This window comes from Octodon degus, unplaced genomic scaffold (genome assembly GCF_000260255.1).
Source record: "Octodon degus isolate 3935 unplaced genomic scaffold, OctDeg1.0 scaffold00043, whole genome shotgun sequence".
Taxonomy (NCBI): domain Eukaryota; kingdom Metazoa; phylum Chordata; class Mammalia; order Rodentia; family Octodontidae; genus Octodon; species Octodon degus.
Window position 1 is genome coordinate 11,781,526 of NW_004524619.1, and position 22,309 is coordinate 11,803,834.

A 22,309-nucleotide genomic window follows, 5' to 3' on the forward strand; every position below is an offset into this window, starting at 1 on the left:
AAAAAAAATGTATTTAGTACAGGGTCTACAGGGCCTATGGGGTCTCACTAAGATGGGACTTGTAGTGATTGTCCTGTTTTCAGCCTCCCAAGAGCTGGGATTACAGGTGGTGTGCCACCACACCCAGGCTCAATTGTTGTCTCAGCATGCCCTGGAGGTGAGGCTAGGGCCTATATGGCAAGCCGGGGATTGAACCCCAGTCCCTGCATCTGCCTAAGCAGGCGCTTTAATCTGCTGAGCTCTCTGGCTGGCCTTATTATTTCTTTAAATAAGCTTGTTTCTTTTTCCCTTTTAAAAGTACTATGGGTTATGGAACACAGGGAAGTTCTACCACTTATGTATATCTTTAGCCATTTTTTTAGATTTTATGTTGAGGTAGGTCTCATTAAATTGCGTAGGCTGGCCTTGAACTTGCAGTCCTTTTGGTTCAGTCTCCGAAATAGCTGGGATATAGGTATGTCCCTCCATGACCAGCTTGAGTTTATTTCTGTTATTTGCTACCAAAAGTCTGCCCTAGTACTATTTCCCTATTTGTTATTATCTGTGCGTAAGGCTTTTGGTGCTGTGGAGAGACGCTGACAGATGTAAGGAGGAAGGCTTTATTGCTCACGGGAGAGGGAGGCCTGCCTAAGACTGCAAGGACTGGCAGAGGAGCCAGGTTTTTGTTTTTATTTTTTGGCGGAACTGGGGATTGATGGGGAGCCAGTTTTTATTGAGCTGGACTAGGGTGGAGTTCACGTGGGTGGGTGAGGCGTCCTATCAGGAGAGGATTGGAGGGTTGTTGGCCAGTGAGCGGAAAGAAAGCAGGAAGTTTATTTTGGGATTAGAACAAAAACGGAGGGCCGTGTTGTCATTTGGTGACCCAGTATTGTGTTGGATCGTCACCGTGGTGACCTTGGCAGAGTTCCACGTGGGCAGAAACCCACCACTGTGGATAGCTCCTGGGGCTTTAAGGTCGCCCCAGATTTTTTTTTTTTTTTTTTGTATTTTAGGGAAGGGTCTATAGGGTGTTCAGGGTCTCACTACTAGATTGGACTTGCAGTGATCTGCCTGTATACAGCCTCCCAAGAGCTAGGATTACAGAGCATAGTTCTTACTACCCGCATCACAGGTGTGGAAGATGGAAAAAAAGATCCGCCCAGGAGTGTGACAAGTCACAAGGGGCAGGGCTGGGGCTTGAATCCAAGTCTGAGCCGCAGAATTAGCCCCTGTCCTCCTGGGCCCCTGAGGACTCAGCTGAGAAAGTCAGCTGGGATTTTAGCCACCGAGGACTGCAAGAGGAGCCCTCCTGCCTTTTCTGCATATAGCATAGTGTGCAGTTAATGCCCCTGCTTGGCATTTTGTATCTACAAAATGTTTTATGTTCTGGCAGAGTGGCACAGGGGGCAGTGCCAGTGGAGGGGAGGAAAACACTTTTTCCTTGATCCCTCTGAGTTCTAGGTTGGGAGACGCTCCTGTAACAAAGACGAGCTACAAAAGAAAAACATTTGTGAATGCACAGAGCTAACATGGGAGAAACGCAAATGAACCGTAACTCAAGCAGTAGCTCAGAACTCTGGCTTCTGTAGCATCATCACGGCAGGACAATGCACTGGCGGGACAAAGGAAAGCCCTAGATTCCTCAGGACTGCTTGCTGATTGTGCTGGCGCTACTATTTCTGGGCTTCTAAGTGTCAGCTTCTAGAAGAGAGAAGAATTACTAGCCCATTTTAGGCAGAAAGAGGCAAGTGCAGAGAGCGTCTCCCCTCTTTGCTGGTTCTTGTCTTCAGCCCACAAATGATCTATCAAAGACGCCTATTTTGGGGTAATATACTCTTCAGCAGGTGCTTCAGCGAGACTCCACACTAAATGCCAGGCCTCGTTGCAAGCACAAACGGAGAAAGGCCCCTGGGAAGTGAGCACGCTACACCTATTTCCCAGAATGGGAAGAAGAGGCAGGGTTTTTCCTAAAATTGTAGGTAGTTGGTACGGGCGTCAGGATGTGAAATCAGGCTTGGGGATTTTTCTGGTTTTTGTTTTTTGGCCCTGGCATCTGTGTTTGGACGGAGGTGGACGTGGAGCCATAAACCCTGAGCCATCTTACCTGCACAGTCACCACTGGCAAGGTGGTGGCGGGCAAAGGGATTGTCAGCTGCGGGGCTTCAGGCCTTGCTTGTTTCTGGAAGCACCGGTTGAACATCACTGTGGTGTTCTGTGCTGCTTTTTCTGACTCAAGGGTTTTGGATAAAAAATGACTGACCTTTTCTGCTTCAGCTTCTGGGAAGTCATTTTAGTTCATCTCTAAGAGTTGCCAAAGTCCTAACAGTGTCAGCACGGCCAAAGAGTCCAAGTCCCAAGTCTCCCCCAAGATCTAAGGCAAACCCTTAGCTGTGAGCCCAGTACCAGTGAAAAGTTAAACACTTCCAATGAACACACTGAACACAGTGTTCAGTGGCACAAGATAAACATTACCATTCCAAAGGGTACAAACAGCAGGATACCAAGCACTGGGACCAAAGCAAGTCCAAAATCCAGAAGGACAAACACTAAGTCCTATAGTTCCACATGGAACATCTGAAGCAATCGGTGGCAAAGTGTGAGCTCCATGTAACTCCACCTCTGTGGCACTTTTAGTGGTAGTTCCCATCATTTCTCTCTTAGGTCTGTTTTGCTCCTTCCTGGCAAATTTCCTTAGATGATCCATGTTCCTGGCTTTTCCAAACTTCTGGGGCTTTCACTGCACATTAGGCTTGTCACTCTCTGCTTCACACACTGCCCTTCCAGGGAGACACTGCCTTGCCCCAGGCCTTCTGAAATCTGGGTGGAAGCCTTCCTAACCTCAGAACTTCTGCATTGTGCATGCACCCACATGGATGACGCCAAGGTCTGCTGCCAGCTGGAGCAGTAGCCACGCTTCCTTCTCTCTTAGCTGTAGAGATTGAGTGCCTGGATTACTGGGCACTCTGAACCTGATTCCGAGGAACAAGTTTTCTAAGCCTTCCTAACCTCAGAACTTCTGCATGCACCCACACCAGTGCCGCATGGATGACGCCAAGGTCTGCCGCCTTTCTGGGACCTGGTGTGGATGCTGCCACCACTCTGGAACGTGGCGCTCTGCGACTTTCTCCTCAAAGCAGAGTCTTTACTTTTGCAGTTTTGAGGCTGCAAAGGGTGGAGACTTTTTGCTTCTTGCAATGCCCTTGGGTCATCTTTTCTGTTCTGTTAATTCCCAGCAATGGAGATCCTCTCAGCTCTATCTTTGCAATCCCCAGCTGTTGCAATTCCTTTCTGGCCAAACTTACAACATTTTAAATCAGCCTGCTGGGCTCTTTGCTCTTGATTCTCAACATAAATCTCACTAATTGAATGCCCAAGAGTAACAGAAGCAATGTCACTGGGCCCAGGGTGTGGCAGGTGTTGGCACTCCTGCATGTGCTGATTTGGCTGTGGGACCCAGCGAAGGGCCTCCGCGTTGTGCCTTTTCTTTTTTTCAGGCTGAGCCTGAAGTTGGCTTTGCAGGAGATGTGAGCATCTTAGATCAGATACCCAGAAGAGCAAAGATTTCCAGTCTCATAGGAAGGTTTAACTTGGAGGGGTCCAGGTACATTTAGCTGTTGCCAGGCAACCCAGGAACGCCACTGAGGCCTTTCATTGCACGGTACTGCTCACTCTTTCTCTGTAGGACTTTTATTTTTTATTTTTTGGAAAGAAGATGAGTTTGCTTAATGAGAAGGCTAACTTTGGAGAATAAGCCCAGCCCCATATCGTCTCAAGATGAGTGAGAGAAAGTCATCAGCCAAATCAGTTTGTGTGGTAGACTGCTTGTGTCTCCCCACTGCCCCCAGTTCGCATGTTAAAACTCTAATGCTCAGTGTGATTGCATGTGGAGATGGGGCTTTGGGAATGTAGTTAGAGACGGTCACAAGGGTGGGACCCTCATGACTGGATTTAGTGCCCTTCAAGGAAGAGACATCAGAAAGCTTGCTCTGTGCATTCCCTTCTCCCTGGAGGGCCCAGTGAAGAGGTGGCTGTCTCCTAGCCAAGAAGAGAGCTCTCACTAGAAACTGACCATGTTGGAACCATGATCTTGGGCTCCAGCCTCCAGAGCCACGAGAAGATTGTTTAAGCTCACCAGTCTGTTGTGTTCTGTTGTGGGCAGCCCGGGCTGACTAAGATACCGTGACAGGATGGACAAGGGCAGCGAAGACCCTTATTTTACCTAGGTCTGGGTTTCTTCAATGGAGAGTGGGAAGGGTAACAGTACAGGGGTTGTTACTAATCACTGTGAACACTTCAAGTCCCAGGGCCCTGGGCTGAGTCTTGAGGTAAAGGTGAGGAAGACCAGGCAAGGGTCTCCAGCGCGGTGAGCCTGCTCTGTGAGAGCTGCTGCGTTCTGAGGCCTCCTGGCACGCATGCTGCAGGGTCAGGGAGGGAGGGGTTCCTTCCCCTCTGAAGGTGGCCCTCTTCCCAGGCTTTGTGTTTGGTGCTGGGCTCCATGGAACAGGGTTTTGTTTTTCTGAGCCCAAACTAATACTGGGAGAGGGCGCAGCCTCAGTGTGACAGGGCTTGCTGTCTTGGCTCCTGGTTGGGGCAGGCTCTGCAGCCCAAGCCGGGCAGCGGCACTTTCCTTCTAGAAGGTTCTGGGGCTGGGTGGTGGCTGACTTTCTGCCTGTAGGGATCATCCCACTCTGGACTGCCCCAGATGGTAGAAGCCACAAAGCTGACTTGGACTGAAGAAAGGCCAGGGGGGCAGGTGACCTGTGGGCGGGACCGACTGTTCTGTGTAGGGTAGGAACTGGGGGAAGAAAGCAGAGGGGTCGGTCCTTCGCAGGTCACCAGGGCTGCAGCAGAAGGACTCTCTCATTTCTCAATTTGACAGACAACCGAGCACCTTCTGCACGCCCTGTGCGTAGGGAACAGGAAGAAAAAGGACCAAACCCCTGTGCTCTGGAGCTGACCTTACTGTTGGGGAGATGTGGATGGTACATGAGGAAAGTACACAGTATGCTCGGTGGGACTCAATGCAAAATGGAAAATTAGAGAGGAGGGGAGACCCCTTCTATAGCCTGTTGGTCCTGTGGTCTCTTTGGCTGGAGCTGGGAAGCAGGTGAAGACATTTGGAGAAGGGCCAAGAGTGTGAGCTTTATTTTCCACGGCTGCCTTCACGAGAGAGTGAGGTCTGAAGGAATGACTTTGATACATTTTTAAAAAGTGTATTTGGAGGCTGTGTCTCAGATCTTTGCTCTTCCATCTGCTGGTATGCCAAGACGGGTGCGTACAAGCACATCCAGGAGCTGTGGGGGAGGCAGCAGTCCGACGCGCTTTCTGCTGCGGGTCTGCCCTGGCAGGACCACCAGCTCTCGGTGCTACACAGGGCTCCTCGCCCCACAAGGCCGGACAAAGCTCGCAGATGGGGTACAAGGCCAAGCAAGGGGATGTCACATACAGGATCCGTGTGCAATGCGGGGGCCGCAGACATCCAGCTCCTAAGGGAGCAACCTAAGGCAGGCCTGCCCATCATGGCGTTAACCAGCTGAAGTTTGCACCACGTCTCCAGTCTGTGGCTGAGGAGCGAGCTGGACGCCACTGTGGGGCTCGGAGAGTTCTAAATTCTTTCTGGGTTGATCATGAGCCCACATACGAATTCTGTGAGGTTATCCTTATTGATCCATTCCACAAAGCCATTAGAAGAAATCCTGACACCCAGTGGATCACCAAACCAGTCCACAAGCACAGGGAGATGCGTGGGCTGACATCTGCAGACCACAAGAGTCGTGGCCTTGCAAAGGGCCACGAGTTCCACCACACAATTGGTGGTTCTCGCTGTGCAGCTTGGAGAAGGCACAATACTCTCCAGCTCCACCATTACCACTAATAACATAAATGTTTGTAAAATTCATAACCTAATAAACAACTTAGGACACTTAAAAAAATAAAAAATGCATGTGGTACAGGGTCTCGCTATGCAGCTCAGACTCATAGCGGTCCTCTTATTTTCAGTCTCCCCAGCACTGGGATTACAGACATGTGCCACCACACCTGGACTTGGTGGCCAGCTCAGCTCGCCCCAGGGGTGGGGCTGGTGCAGCCTGTGGTTTTGGGATCGAACCCCAGTTCCTGTGCTTACTTAAGCAGGTGCTTAGTCCACTGAGCTATCTTGCTGGCCCAACTTTGACACTTTTCAGACAGACTGATACATGTGTTAAGGGTTGACAGGATGTATGGATCGCTGGGCTAGGGGCATGAGGACCAGGGAAGTCACATGGGGCACACGAAAGGCCCTGGGTGGTAGGAGCTTGTCCATTCAGGTGGGCTGCAGTGGCGCTGACCACAAGCTGACTGCCAAGGCCATTTCCTGTCCTGCATGAGAGGACAGGCTTCCCTGGAGAATCTGCGTGTCACACCAGTCAGACGGTTCTCTGAAGTCACGGTGCTGAGAGTGGCCCAGCTTAAGCTATAGACCGGTTGAGTGCATTTTAGGCGGTGTGATCTGACTCCTTAGATGGGAACTGTGTGAATGGTGGCCCGTTTGAAGATGCTGCTGGCGTAGGCCAGGGGCGCAGCCTTGAGGGCGCGGGGAGGCTGGAGCTGGAGAACCCTGCAGAGGGCAGGAAGAACCTCCTCTTGCAGCCAGGGGAGGGTGCTGTGCAGAGGGCTGCCATGGGCCTAAAGCTGCTGCAGGAGGGCTCTGAGTGCTGAGGAGAGACCAGGCCGTCAGGGTGAGCGTCTGGCAGGGAGACCAGGTAGGGGGAGGATACAGCCATCACGCAGCCCAGGGGCAGGTCCCCAGCAAGAGGCATGGGAGTGGGCCCTCAACAAGCAAAGCACTTCATTACCAATGCCTAAATTTTCATTCTGACTGTTACCAGTTTGTTGGAAGTTATAAAAAAAAAGAGAACCCAAGTGCAGCAACAGGGGATCCTCATAGGATAGGTTTCTATGGGGGAAAGATAAAGTTGAATTTTTAGGACGGTCTGAAGGCATTTCTAGGTATGCACGTAGTTGCTATATTTGATCTTAGCTAAGACGCTGAGAAACAATTTTTATTGTTACTTAGAACACTTTGAGTTGTAGGTAACAGAGACTAGCCATCAATAGCTTAGACAAACAAGGATTTATTATTATTTACAAAAATTTTTCTTTTTTTCAGAACTGGGGATTGAACTCAGGCCCTTGCTCTTGCCAGGCAAGAGCTTATTCTACTGAGCTATCTCCCTGGCCCCTACAAGAATTCTTGAGAAAGTAGCTGTTGCCATTCATGGCTTGGTCAAAGGATCTCTGTGACTCTCTTGGCTTTTTTCTCATGCAGCAAAGTGGCTGCTGTGGTTCTAGGCATCACATCCTCAAATCGAGGCAGGAAGAAGGGAGGGGTACGGAGAAGGAGCTAGCCATGTGTCCATTGATCAGAAAAGTGGAAGCCTTTCCAAAGCCCCTGCAGACTTCCACTTCAGCTTCGTCGGCCGTACCAGGTCACATGGCCACCCAAGCTGTGAAGCAGAGTGGAGCCACAAGAACCTGCACTTCTAGCCTGTCTCATGGGAAGTGGGTTGAGAGGGGGGCTGGGGGATGATCAACAGGAGTGTACTGGGGTGTCTGCCTTGGACCTGCTGGGTGACAGGATGCTGGAGGTCCCTTCTGCTTTTGGGGCTTCATCCCATGTAGCAGCTCTGGGGACCCTGGGGGCAAGCTCAAGGGTTCCACTGGCCTTCATACTCCACCAGGCTGCTGTCCTGCCGTCTCTGCAGTGCTGGAAAGCAAATCTAGCGCCTTGCATGCGGTAGACAAGTCACATCCCTAACCCTTTTCAGTTTTAGACAGGGTCTTGTTAAGTTCCCGACACTGGCCTCAAACGTGGAATCTTCCTGCCTCAGCCCCCTAGAGTGCTGGGATCGTCCATGTGTGCCACCATACCTGGCTTTTCTGTCACCTTCAATAAATGGCTTACAAGCCTCAAGGCAGGCATTTTATTCTTCAGGGGAACAGTAACAGTGCAGGCTTATTCTCTAAATTATTAAAAATGGCATAGGTGTCAAAGGTTAAAACATTTGGGCTGGAACAGGAAGAGTGGGTGGATTTGCCCAGGTATTTTCAGGAGTCTCAGGGGACAGAGGTCAGGAACACGGGCTCAGGGAGGCCAGGCCGCCGGCACACAGTGGGGTCCTCAGGCTGCTGCATGTATTTCCAGAAGCCGCCTGGGAATCACTGTACATTTGCTTTCCAAAAAGGTGGTGGAAAAGGTGAAATTATTTTTCTTTTTGGCTAGAATTCTGTAATGGTGTGGTCACACTGTGGGAAACGGAGACTGCCAATTCTGGAGGTCCCTAGGGAAAAGGACAATCACATACCCAGCACAGTTTGTGGGTGGAAGTCTTTCAGAGCCAGGCATCCCTGGGGTGGGGCTGCCAGGGGCTTTGGGAGCCCTCCTCCCCGCGGCTGGAAGGCTGTGTGAATGGGTGCTGTTTCTGGCCAAGACTCTGGATGCCCCTGCCTTGCACATACAGAATGGCCCTCAAAGTCCCCCTACCTGGCAGCACGTAAGACAGGCGGAACCTCAGTGCCCTTTCAGGTCCACCAACCAAAGCTATTTCTGTAGATTCCCCAGGGTTTCCTGCGGGCAAGGAACTCAGGGGGCTGCAGCCTGGCTGGGCGGGGGGATCCTGGGCTTGACAGCAGGGCTGTGACGAGCAGACAGGACTGTGGCATGCAGATGCAGCCTGGCAAGCCCTCTTGGTTTGTTCCCTTCTGGCCTGGCCCTGGTGGCTGCCTGGGAGCTGTCCTGTCCTTCCTCACCACTGATAGCTTAGCCTCTCTCCCCCTGGTGACTTAGGGAAGGGGTCCTTGAAACTCAGCTCTGTCCCACACCCACACCCAGGCAAAGCCACAGGCACAGCTGTTGGCCAGGCCTGTCTTCCCTCTCCAGTTCTGCAGGAAGGTCCCCTCTGCAGGGCTCAGGACCGGGGAGGGCGTGTGTTTTCCTGGCAGTGGCTTCAGTTGGGGGCAGGAGGGGAAAACGGTCAGAAGGGCAAGTCCAGGAGCTCAGGGTCCTTAGCTACACTGGGAGTGCTGAGCCCCCGGACAACACACTTCTATGGAAGCAGGTGTCAGCATTGGGGAGGGCCAGGGACCCAGGCCTGCAAGGGAGAAGGGCTGCGGAGGGGTCTGGCCCAGGCCTGGCACCAGGGGGCTCTACAGCGCTCTCTCCTCGCTGGTCAGCGTGGTGATCCTGCGCAGGTTTTCTCTGACTTTGATAAACTCCGGAGCGTGTTCCTCTTCCTTTTCCGGGTTTTTTTCCAGCTGGGGGAGAGACAAGCAGAGGTGTCAAGTGGGTGGGGCTAATGGACCCCTTGCCAAAAGCTGAGCTTGAGCCATAGGTCCCTCAGTGAGGAAGGGCGGTGCCAGCCCTGTAAGGGAGGGTGCAGGGCACAGACGGGGCCCTGGAAGCCCGGTGCAGTTCGCTCAGCCCTCTGGCTCCCCAGCTTGGGGCAGGTAAGACGGCGAATCGGAAAGCTTGAACAGGCAGCCGGGAAGCTGGTACCCCTGGGGCCGCGCAGCGTGGGCGGGAGCTCGGAGTCAGCCCGGAGCTTTCCCACCTGGTTCAGCCTCTGCTGCCGTCGGAGCAGCTCCTGCTCGAAGGGGCACTGCAGCCGCTTGGCCTCCAGCTCCTCCTTCTTCTTCTTGATGAGCTGGTTCCGCCGGCGGTGCTCCAGCACTCGCTGCAGCTCAGGCTTGCTGTCCACTCCGATGCCCCTGCGGGGAGCAGCGGTCAGGGGAGCCTTGCCTTCTCCCCCTCCTCGGGGCCCCGGGCCACCCAGCTTACGCGACATTGGTACTGCCATCTCCTGCAGTGCCCCAGAGGCCCAGAAGGTGGAGCCATTGCCATCCTACCTCCTGGAGAAGATTTAGACCCCTGAAAATCTCAGCTATAAAGAGGCAAGGAAGGATCGGCACCCAGAGCCTCGGGAACCAGGTTTTGCACGGTTTCTGGATATTTTCGTAGGACAAGTTTCTAAAGGTGGACTTGCAGGGTTGAGCCCCTTTCAAGGGTTGTGCATATTTCCTTAGAAAAGTCGTCTGATTTCCACTTCGGCACCATCCTTCCAGGCACGTTTCTCCCAGTTATCACAGCCAACCTTTTTATATTTGGGAATCTGATAGTAAGAAGTCATATCTGGTTTCATTTGTTTCCTTCGTTATAATTTGATTATTAGTAGCCAGAACAGCCTTTACTGCTATTGCCAACCATTCACATTTCTTCTTTTATGAATTAACTCTGCCTGGTTTTGTTAATCTCCCTGCCCTCCACCCCCACTGAGCTATGACTATATCAATAGTTTTCTGTATGTACACTTTTAAAAAATTTATTTATTTATTTGGTACAGGGTCTTGCTACACAGTTCTGACTTGCAGTGATCCTCCTGTCTCAGCCTCCCCAGCGCTGGGATTACAGGTGTGCCACCGCACCTGGTTTTGGGGCGGGCACAGTACACTCAGGGTTCTGAGACCTGCATGGCATCTGGTACTGGGGATAGAAACCTGGTCCTTGCACTTGCCAGGCAAACGCTTAGACTGCCATGCTATCTCGCCAGCCTGTACAATTTCTTCAGCATAATTTATTTTTTTAAATTACATATATTCCTCTGGTTTGTCTTTAAGCCAGGTTTTGATGTGATTTTTTTTTTTTTTGTACATTAAAAAGGGGTAATCTGAAGGTATTGTTACAACCCGAGGTGAAAAAAATAGCCCAAACCAGCTAAACTGGAAAAAATAGCCAAACTGAATCTGGCCGTGTCAGCACTACACCCATCACCCCGCAGGGAAATCCCAAGCAGGCCCTAGACTTCACCTGGTCTCCATGGGAGCCCACGGCTCCCTCATCCAGCCGCTGGAGAGTGAGGAGCCCTGCTCTGGGCCTCGGAGAGGAACTGCAGCCTCCTTGGCGCCCAGTTCACACCCACCTAGCTCTGCTGCCTCCATGGGTGCCCTGGAGCGGGGCCTCTCATTGACTTCCCAGGACACTGCTGCGGAACAGCCCACCACCGCCCTATGCTTCTCTGCAACGTTAGTGGTGGCCTTTCTGAGGTGCAGACCACACGCCCTGTGTCTGCTCAGCCGAGGCCCGCACTTCCCGGGCTCACTTCAGCCACACCGAGTCGCCTGTGTGGTCGTCCACACAAACAGGGCACCACCCCCGCGTGGACGAGGCACTTCCTGCCGGGCTGACTCCTGCCCCCTCCGGGCCCTGCTTGAGGTGTCACTGGTCTCAGGAAGGCTTCCTCGGCCCCTTCTCGGTCCTCCTCTGGGGTTTTCAGTTCCATTTGTACCTGCATCTGGGTACCCACCCTGTTACCTCTGGGAGGGCAGGATCTGGGTCCCCTTTTGTTACGGTTTCTATCTGAATGTTCCCCAAAGCCTCCTGTGATCACTGGAGGGGTCTGGGGGAGGTGACAGGATCATGGAGCCATGCTACTTATCTGTGGACTAGTCCAGCACTGAATTTCTACGTAAATGATGTTGGGAGGCGAAATCTGGTTGGAGAATACGGCCACAAGGGCGTGGCCTGGAAGAGTTCCTTGCCCCCCTCCTCTCTTGCTTCCTGTCACCAAGCCTGGGCTGTTTCTCCTCTGCCATGGCGCTCTGCCTTGCTGTCCTGCCTCGAAGCTAGTGGATTATCAACTGAAACCTCTCTAAACTGTGAGCCAAAGTACTTCTTTCCTCCTTAGAGCTGTGGCTGTCTCAGTGACAGAAAAAGTAACTCAGACAGCCTTCTCCGGTGTCCTAGTCTAGTCTCACTGTGGCTGCAAGGAAGACCTTCTTTTTTGTGTGTGTGCTACCAGGGATTATACCCAGGGCCTTCACCTGAGGTATAGTCCCAGCTTTTTTTTTTTTCCTTCTAATTTTGAGAGAGGATCTTACTAAGTTGCCCAGGCTGGGTTTGAACTTGGAATGCTCCTGCTTCAGCTTACTAGGATGGAGCTTTTTGAAGCTTACTGGGAAGTGGACCATAATAATTTCTGCTAGTAACCAGGTGGGTCCCCTCAGTCCTCCTCAGCCTCCGGGAGCCCCGGGAGGGGCTAGGCCTGCCTCTCCTGAGGGGTGCTGCCCACATCCCGGCAGGCTGAGCAGGGCCATCCCCTTACCTTCTGTGGTTCATGAGCAGTTCTCTGTGCAGCTCCTGGTGACTTCGGGAGGCCTTCACGGGGTTCAGCAGCTTCTTGGGCTTGATGAGCTCGGGGTTCCACTCCTTGTACTCTGGCCGGGCCATGAGGCCCCCGATGTCTGCCCGCTCCCGCTGGATCTCTGAGTACATGGAGGCTGCGCAGGTGGGCAGAGACTGGGTCAGAGAGGGCTCACATGCCCAGCCTTTCCTGAGGGCACTGATGCAGGGCAGGTGTCCTGTCAGGTGCACCTGGCCACCTGTAGGTGTGTAACCCTGTGCAAGGCGACTCACTTTCCAATCTGTGAAGTTAGAGTAACCGCTGAACCCAGGCACAGGGTTGCCATAAGTACTGGAGAAGAGGCTTGTAAAGGTGTCTAGGGCACTGACTGTGAATGCTGAGAGCTTTCAGCACTTAGCAAATAGCCTGCTGTGGTGCGCAGGCTGTCGGTTCACCGCCATTGGTCTAGGGTACTCAAGTAAGGTGACATGGAGTCACAGGATCTCATTGGTACAATGATGTGTGTGCTTCTGGCCTGATTCTGCAATAAGAGGGATTGTGCTTGTGTTTCTGTTTCACAATGCAGTTATGTCAGAAAAAGAAAGGGTATTTTAAAGAGTACGATGTGCTTATCAAAGACAATGTAGATAAATGCATGATAAAAGGAAAATATTACCCCAGTTGTCCAGCAGTGTTGTGGTTTGTGTCTAGTTGTCCCCCTCAAGGCCCCATACAGTCACAAGGCAGCTTCTAGAATCATGATCCAATGCTGGGATTATGGGTGTGAGTGCTACACTCGCCCTGGGCAGATAATCTGTATTACAATGCCATGAGGGGAAAGAAGCTTGCTAGGGGCCGAACTGTGGCTCCTGCCTCTGCTCTTTGCTGTTTTCCGCTGCCATGAATGGCTGCCCTCTGCCACGCGCTACTTTGCTTTGGAGCCAGCTGAGTACAGAATGAAACCTCCACTAACTGTGACCTAAATCATCCTTTCCTTCCTTAATTGTGGATGTTGGGTATTTTGTTCCAGCAACAAGAGAAAAGTAACTGAGACAAATAACCTCTCCATAATTCCAGATTTGCTGCGCAAATTGTCCAGATGCCCACTCTGCCCACACCAGAGAAGAGGGCAGGAAATGTAGGGCCTGCAGGGTCTGTGCCCAGTTACAAAGGGATGCCTGTGATCTTTCACCAAATGCTGGGCTACTCACAGCCTTGCTGTGCCAGAGCAGTTTGAAATGTGGTAGTGTACTTGTAATTCAGGCAGGATGGGCCCTCCGCTACAAACTGCTCCTCATCCTAGAAATGCTTAAGGGAGCAGGGAGGGCGAGAGCCAGGGAACGTTACAGAGTGTCTCAGGCCTGGGGTACAGCTGAGTGGTAGAGCACCTGCCCTGCCCTCATGTGCCAGTCCTGAGTTCAACCCCCAGGACCATGAAAAACCAAAAAATTGTTAAACAAACAAACAAACAAACAAACAAACAAACCTCTCACAGGGATAGCCGCTGGCCAGCCATTCGCTGCCTGTAGTAACGATGTGGGCATTCAGACCTGAGCCCTGCCTCTCTGGGTCCAGCTCTTCTAACAGTTGTGCCCCTTCTCAATGCCAGGCAGGGGCAGTGTCTAGTTGGGTGTATATTAGGCACTCAATTAATACTTGTGGGTAATTGTTAATAAAATATGGTCTTCCTGGGTATGGTGACCCAGGCCTATAATCCTGTAATCCTAGCTCTTATAGGCCAGGCAGCTGTGTGAGTTCAAGGCCAGCCTGGGCTCAAAGTGAGTTCAACACCTGCCTGAACTGCACAGTGACATCATATTAAAAAGAAAAAGGCCTTGGGGAGCCAGTGCCTACCTATGTGGTCTCTGTGAGAAGCAGATGGTGTGTGGCAGCCCCACCCTGGTTTTCAGTTACCCTCCTGAGGATACCATGTTGCTTTGGGTGGCTGGCAAGAGGGTGGAAGCTGTTTCTTCCCAGCCTGCAGGTTGACAGCTGGGCAGGGGGTACGTGGGGCATTGAGGTGAGGTGGTGTCTGTGGCCGACGTGGCCGTGGCTAACAGCTTTCCAGGCAGGAGACAGAAGTGGGAAAGTGGGGCATGGATGAGAGGCGGCCTGTTGGGCTGCGTGTGGCATTTCTGTTACTAACACCACTCATGGGGTGCTGTGAGGTGGATTAAGACCATGTACATAAAGAGTTTCATAAACTGGAAAAAGTGTTGGTACAATTTGGATGCAGCCAGATTAAGTGGCACGATACAGAAACATATCTGCTGGTTTTTTTTTTCCCCCTGGAATTAGCCTTCTCGGAGCCACTTCTAAAATGAGAATCCTAATTACCTTCTTTCTTCTCATTGTTTCCATAAGGCTGCTTGTTTGCCGCTGACATCCTTTCTAATTTCTGGGTTCCTAAAAAATGCCTGTGACAGTATTATGTAGTTTAAAATGGGCTTTGACAAAATAAGCAGTTGCCTCAATCTCCTGCTATGACCCACCCCACCCCCCTTTGTGGGATTATTTTTTTAGTCTGTGGGGCCAATTTGTTTGGAAGCCAAAGTATTAGAATACCCTGATTCAAGCTGGAATTTGGCGGGGGGGGGGTGTCCTGGATACCCACTTCTTCTACAAGCTCCAGAGACCCCTCAAGGGTCTCACTATGTCATCTAGGCTGGCCTCGAATTTGTGGTGATCCTTCTAACTCAGCCTCCCCAGCACTTGGTGTGCACTACCACGCCTGGCCACACCACACTTTAATACCTACTGTGGCCCCCTGGTTACTCTCCTGTCCTTAGTCTGTTTGTGCCCCAAATCTTCCAGAGTCAGGTACTCACACCCTCTCTATAAGAACAAGCTGTATGTTGCCAAAGTTACAAGGAGGAAAATAGAAATAAGCTCTATAACTTCAGGAGATGACAAAGTTAATATCTGAGAGAGGTAGAGTTATACACCTAGCGATGCACGGGGAGAGAGAATTCAGGAAGTCCAGGGTCAAAGCGATCATCCTGAGCCAAGAGCAGGAACGACCGCTGCGGAGGCTGTGATGTTCAACTGGTGACGCCATCCACAGGTCTGAGCTCCTGGAAGACCCTGGACACACAGGAGTGCAACTAAGCAAGCAAGGTGCCTGCTCTCGCGAAGCCAAAAGAGGGGTGAACACATGCACGCACGCACACAATTTCAATGATGTGATGCTGAGCTCCCCAAGGAAACATGCCTGCTCCAATGGAGTTTAACGCAGGACCACATTGAAGATCCAGGCTTGGGACTGCAGGGGGTGTCCGCGTGGGGCCCGACGCGTACCCCTTCAACAAGTGGGGTCTGTTCAGAGAACACAAAGGCGCAGTGTGCCCGAGAGGCATGAACGAGCCCGCAGTGTTTCCAGGGACGGGACGGGTGGGTTCAAGCCAGGAAAGAGCGCGTCTGATCCGAGCTTTAAAAGGTCATTCCGACTGCTGTGTGAGAAAAGCTGTCAGCAGGTTTGGGGAATTTTTATGACTCTGGTTTCCTTCGCTTCCAGTGGGCGATCTCAGTCTCTCCTTCCCACTAAACTGCAGAGAAAGAAACCTCCAGTCGGCCGGCTGAGAGCCTTCATCCCAGGTCACTGGCCACTGCTGAAGGCTGGCTGCCCCGGGCTCAGTCCCCACGGGGAGGACTCAGTCTGTGCCAGGACCTTCAGAGAGGGGTCTGGTGTGCTCTGCTGTCTTGTGATTCCTCATACACCTTGAACAGGTGGCCCTGCCACAAGGGATGTCACACGGCACCCCAGATCTGATTCCTGGCTCAAGGGTCCACTCCAGGCCCTCTTTGCTTTCCAGTGAGGTTGGCGATGAGCCATGGCAGTAGGTGGGAATGGAACTTAGGACCTTTGCCCAGGCCTTTTAAATTTTTACTTCTGAGATGGGGTCTTGGTAAGTCCTTAAGTTTCCCAGAATTAGCTCACACTTGCAACCCCCCTGCCTCAGCCTCTCAGAGTACCAGATCTACAGGTATGCACCACTGTATCCAGTGGTGGCTGGTTCATTGGCCCAGAGCTGCTGGTGGGCAAACGGCTCCTTTTCTCTATATGGGTTCAGAGGTAGGAAACCGCAGTGAACAGCACATGTGAGGTCCTTGTATACCGATGGGGTGGGGAGGCCTGTTGGGAACCCTCAGGGCTTAACAACTACAAAGCCAGCTTTCCTGCCTTTTGATTTAATAAAGGCTTCTATGTGGAAGAACCTCACACAAACTGGGTCACAAAAGAGGCTTTCTCACAAGAAGCCTTGAAGCTGTGTAATGCCCATCTTGCCAACTTGCCTTGCGGAAGGGGCAGCCCTGGTAGCCAGCGCCAGCCCTCAGCTTTGAGCTAAGCATTTGCCAAGTACTACACAACTTCAAAGCACAGGGACATCTGGACTGTCCCAGGGGCCAAGCAGGCCTGTGAGGGAGGGCCGGGGGCCTTTGCAAGTTGCTGGGATGTCCTGAGAGATCTGACACTGCTGGGGAGGGGGTCAGTGATAGCTCAGTGCTGAAAAGAGAAAAAGACGAAAGGCCTTAAGGAAGAGCTGCTGGGGAGAGGCACGGGTCACAGGAGGAAAGGAAGGTGAAATGGCTAATATCTGTTAGAGACCTTGGAACTCTTCAGACTTGGGTTCAAGTCTCGGCTCTGTCTTTCTTCAATAGAGGCCAAACCTGCCTACCCCTGGCAACTGGAATCTGAAAACCTGGGCCTTCAGTGTGAATTCCGAAGCCTTGAGGCATAGCCACACTCTCAGTACGCACATCCAGGCCACTTTCTGGCTAGAACAGCAGAGGTGGGTGGGAGGGACAGCTGCTGTGGGCTGTGTGTCAGAACAGAGCCTGTTCATGAAATTTGTCTGTACCACATGAGGTGATACTCACAGTACTTGGCCAGTACCTAGCGCACAGGATCAAGGGCTTGGTGCCGGCTACCCGGCTGCCACACGCAGCAAGGCAGGTGTGCTCAGAACCATGCAGGGGCTCCATGTCAGTGGTGCCCTGCACTGTGACCCCAAGCCTGTGGCTCCTGGCGACTGCTACTGCTGAGTCCCGTCCCCAGCCCCGGCTTCAGCATTCTCACTCTCCTTAAAGACCGCACTGGTCACATCACTGGATCTTGACCTTGGCTGGGAAGCTGCCACATGCTGGAGCCACTGAGCGAGGTTGTAAGATGGGAACAGCTGAGTCCCATGGGGATTCTGCTTTAATTGGCTTAGGGGCCAACTTGGCCTCTGAAATTTTTAAAATTCCCAAGGTGATTCCAGCAGCCGTAGAGTTGAACAAAGAACCCAAACAGCCAAGCTCCACTGTTCCAGCCCAAGTGACTTGACCTGGTTACTGTGAGCAGTACCTGGTGGCTGTGTGACTCGGGTGGGTCTGTGTTCCCTGGGGACCCTCTTCTGCAGATTGAGGAGCCAAAGTTCTGGTCATGCGGCTGAGGGAGGCAGTAGGTGACAGCTCTGGTGGGTGTCTTTCAGGACGTCACAGTGGGCAGCTGACTCCCACTGCGTGTACAGACCTGGGGGCTGACCTTGTCACTTAAGGTCTGGGGTAATGAAATGTTGGAGGAGACACTGGAGCCCCTTGCTTGGTTCTTTCCTGCTTCTCTGGACGACTTGAGAGACCCCATAGCAGGTAAGGCTCCGCTGCGCCACGGGCTTCCAGCGCCATCTCCTCAGGCTGCAGGGGCGTGCATGGCTGCTGGTAGGGTGGCAGCTTTGAAACAGAATACTGGTCCTGGGTAGCAGGAAAGGTGGGGAGGGGAGTTGCGTTATGGGGTCCCAGGTCTGTCTTCATCCAGAGACTGATGTGGGACCACCGGCTCAGGCATGAAGGGCCCCTCCATCTCTGTGTCCCTTGCTCTAGGGGTTCTGATTGTATCTGTCACAGAAGCCAGTACAGCACTGTGGCTAAAGCAAGTTCTCAGGGGAAGCATGGTGGACTTTCGGAGCTGTGACCACGGGTAAATGGCTTGCTTTTCCTCCCTGCGTCACTCCCTGCAGGATCAATTCAGCACCGGTTTGTGGGGCCATCTGTAGGCGGAGACATTGCATGTGCAGATGTGTTGGGCTAGGGCCGTGGCTCAGCCCCGGACCCTCCTTCCGGGTCTCATGACCACCCTAGGAATTTCTGGGTGAAATCCAAGATCCAGGAGGGCTGAGGTACACGGTGAATACATGGCACAGCCAGGATTCTCAGATGCTAGGCTCAGGGCTCCTGTCACCATGCCACTGTCCTCAAGCACGAAGTGTTTTTCTGATGACAGAGCTTCCCTTTTTGCTCTCCTTCCACTCCAGAAACCCTGAGGAGGAGGCACTGGGAGCCCACTTTACAGATAAGAAAACGGAGGCTTGGCAGCTGGAGGACCACAAGCCTGAGCGAAGCAAACCCTGGCTCAGAGCGTTGGCCCAACCTGGCTGCCTGGGACTGGAGCCGAGCCCGCAGGCCTGGCTGCCCACAGGCTGGGTCACCCTCGGGCAGTTGCCCGGTCTTCTTGCCCCCTCCCCACTCAGCACCATCCTGGTTCAGCGAGTGACAGGGTAGCAGGGCAGAGGAGGAGATGGGCTTTGACAAAAACGGCTGGCAAGGGAGACAGAGGCATTGAGCACAGTAACAAGCGTGGCCGCTGGATTTCCCGATTCTTGTTGCCTTTTGATTCCCAGTGGGCAAAGGGCCCACTTGTGTTTTTCTAGCTGGTGACCACAGGGCAGTGTCCTAGAGCCACCTCCAGATCTGCCGGCAGCCTCTGGCCAATACCTGGAAGCCCCCGGCAGAGCAGTTGTGTGTTTGGATTGGATGGCTCAGGGCAGACACCCTGACCACCTTGCCTCAGTGACTGCCGCTTCCTACTCTGTGAGGACTGGGTCTGGGTGGGTGTCTGAGGCTTTCAGGCCATTCTGTGTGGAGCGCAGTGCCGGCTGTGGGGCCCTTCACAGTGCTGATGCTCTGCATCGTCCTGTGAGCCCGGAACGAGCATTGGCAGACTGGGCTTTCCTTCAGGCGCTCCCACGGGGAAGCCCTGGCAGGGAGGACTGCGCCCTGAGCTAGGGGAGCCACCTGGGACCTGTGCCACCCCATGATGCAGGAGCTAGCTCAGAGTCAGAAGCCACTCAGATTTGGTAGTAGTTCTAAAAAGGAACCCACCGAGCTCCACAGCCCAGTCCCAGCCTGGCCTTACACTGCAGTGATCTCTGAGCACCTCCACCCAGGGGGCAGGCTGTCCCCGCTGCACCTAGGATGTGCCACACACAGCGCTTGGCCCTAGCAGCTGCGTCTCACGGGCTTCTCGCAGCACTCGCGGGAGGTGGGTGTATCATTATCGCTTTTGCAGATCAGAAGGCTTTGAGGCTCAGAGAGGTTACCTGATGTCCCCAGATCACACAGCCAGGGAATGAAGGAGCTAGAATCTCAGCTGAGCCCTGTCTGATGCCAACGGCTGTGTTCTCTCAGTTGTACCACTCTGAAGCACTCTGGCCTATGTCTGCTAGACGAGGCAGGACGTCCACAGCTGTGTGGCAATGGGTCTAAGTGAGGCCGTACGGCGCATCCATTCAGGTTTCTTGGAGTATGCAGAAGCAAAGAATCAACAGGAATGCAGGGCTGCGGCAGGGTGCCCACCGCATGTGTCCCCTGAGTCCAGGAGTCAGAGGCTTCCCTAGGCCATTTCACCCACGGACCCAGGCACCTCAAGTCAGAGTTCAGCTGCTTGCAGCTGCCTGCAGAGCGTGAGGCTATCCTCCTGCCGCCCAGCTCCCGGCACACCACCCAAATGGAAAGCAGGTGAAAGAGAACAGAAAGGGTCTTACTTCTCACGCCGGGTCCTCGGGAAGGGCGGTCAGGAGCAGAGCTGCCAGCTCCTCGCTCCACTGAGAAGTCCCAGACTGGCCAGGAGGGCCGCCTCCCAAGGGCGGTTCTTAAAGCCCTGGGGATGGGAGGCAGCTGAACGAGCCAACAAGTGAGGCTGCTTAGCATTCCTGTTTATTCTGGTATCAATAAAAAGGAACTGTTACTATAGTAACGGGTATTTCGCTCAGTGCATGGCCACTTCCACGATGCGGAACACCATGTCCAAGCCACCCCTTGGAGAGGCACAAATAAATACCTACTTTGTCAGCCTGATGAGGAATAAGAGGCATGCCAAGCTTTGTTTGGAGTGGGGCGGCTCTCCCGGAGAAACTTCCCGTTTCTAACAAGGGTGGGAGAGAGTGTATCCCAGTGCTTCCTGGTAGAAAGGCAAGCCATGTGTCCTGTTGCATCGAGAATTCTCCAGGGCAAAATACCTCTTGGGTGTAAAGAGTAGGAGGTAGAAAGGGGGATTATACGACTTCGGGTCAGCTCGTTGTCATCTACTACGGGTCAAAGCTATTCACATTATTGTTTGATACCCCAGACATCTTCTGGATTGCACAGAGGCATCAGGTTTGGCTCAGGAGACAGTTCCTGGGTCAGCCGGGCTTGAGCACCAGCCTTTGGTGGTCATTGACAGCCTTCCAGCCTCGGCTTCTGTGTGTCAGACTGGTGGTTGGGAGAATCCATGAGATGACAGGCTCAGCAAACAGGACCCCCCCGCAGAGAGCCTGGACTCCCTGGGCTTAGCTGAGGCCTCAGCGCGTCGCCCAAGGCTGGCACAATCTGTGCACCATGAACAGTGCCCCCCGGAGTGCAGAGATATAGAAATGCAGCCCGAGTGTAGATCTCTGGGCCAACCTGGGTGCTTGTGGAGAACGGAAGCCTGCCCCTAACTTCAGGTTCATGCTGAAGTCCTTATCCCCGTAAATGCTTCCCAGTTCAGACTTGTTGCAGAGGCCAATCTGGTGTGGCTAGCAGACATTACAGTCTCTCCATGGCCCTGTGACAAGTCTTGGTGCCAGCACAGCCTCTTCTCCCTCCTTGTCCTTGCAGCAGAGCATGTTTGGGGTGGCGGGGAGGGGGGGGGGGGGGGGGGGGCGGACGGCGGTTTCCAAGTTTGCGCTTGGAAATTTGGAGGTTTTTCTAGCTTTTGGCACTATCCGTTGTGCATGGTGAGGAAGCCGGCAGCCACCAGTTAAACTGGGCCTTCGCCTCTCTTCCTTCCCCGGACACTCGTGTTGACTGAAGGTGTGGAGGCCCAGGCATCCACATGGAGGCATTAGGAATGCAGGTTTGGGTTCTTGTTGCCCTGTACGGTGTGGCTTGTTGCTGAACACTTACTGAGTACCTGCTGTCCAAGTGGGAAGGATGTTGTCCATGTGAGCACAACAGGCAGGATCTGAGGGGAGCGCACACGCACACGCACGATGTCCACCTGGGATGCATGCTCTGATGTGAAGGACAGAGGACCCTGGGATTCCAGGGCCAGGGGACCAGAGTTCTTGCTTGTCCTTTTTCAGGTTGGGAGACCAAGGGGAGCACATTCCATCCATGTTCCCCTCTGCCTTTTTTTTTTTTTTTTTTGGATACCAGGGATCAAACTTAGGACCTTGCACTTGTCAGGCAAGCACTTATTCCACTGAGCTATCTCCCTGGCCCCTCCGCTCTGCCTTTGAAGTCTGATTTCCTAGGAACTAGAGAAGCCAAAGAAGGGACTGGTGTGGACCACAGAGGGCAGCTGTGTGCGAGGGCTGGGGAAGCTTCCTCCTTCACCATGACCGGGGCTGCAGCCTGAGGAAAAACCTCCCCACACAGCTTGCCTTTCGTGACTGTCTCCTCTTCCCCACCAGAGGCAGGTGCCGGGAGCAGGCTTTAGGGGCCCATGAGGGTCCTCAAGATGTTTCCATAGCAACGCAAAACTGCAGCCTGGCCCTGTATTCATTCCAAATCTCAAAGTCCTCCACTACCCTGGGATCAAACCGCTGTCCACCCTCCACCCCCCACCCGCCTCCCCACCACCCCAAACATGCTCTGCTGCAAGGACAAGGAGGGAGAAGAGGCTGTGCTGGCACCAAGACTTGTCACAGGGCCATGGGGAGACTGTAATGTCTGGTAGCCACACCAGATTGGCCTCTGCAACAAGTCTGAACCGGGAAGCATTTATGGGGATAAGGACTTCAAGAAAGCTGGAGGGGTGGGGAGGAATGGAGAAAGCTGTTTCAGAAAGCAGGATCTCCATCTATCTGTGATTAGGCTCAGTTAATTTGATCTCTAAGCTGCAGAAAGAGCCTGGGGTGCCCCCACCCATGTGCATTTTAATTCTTTCACAG

The 22,309-nt window shown here is 53.1% G+C and overlaps 1 protein-coding gene across 3 annotated transcripts in view; it reads right to left on the bottom strand.

Moving 5' to 3' along the window:
* Positions 1-7,928: 7,928 nt before the first annotated feature.
* Fam107a (family with sequence similarity 107 member A) overlaps positions 7,929-22,309 on the bottom strand; it is a 54,528-nt gene continuing 40,147 nt past the window's right edge. For 2 of the 3 annotated variants that reach the window (XM_023715714.1, XM_023715715.1), the window contains 3 exons: positions 12,117-12,291; positions 9,570-9,726; positions 7,929-9,273 (listed from right to left, as the gene is read on the bottom strand). In XM_023715714.1, the coding sequence (XP_023571482.1) occupies positions 9,166-9,273; positions 9,570-9,726; positions 12,117-12,291 (440 nt within the window). In that variant the 3' untranslated portion in view covers positions 7,929-9,165. Of the gene's footprint in view, positions 9,274-9,569; positions 9,727-12,116; positions 12,292-19,936; positions 20,115-22,309 lie in introns of those variants that run through there. The other variant, XM_004631673.3, reaches the window with a different exon arrangement.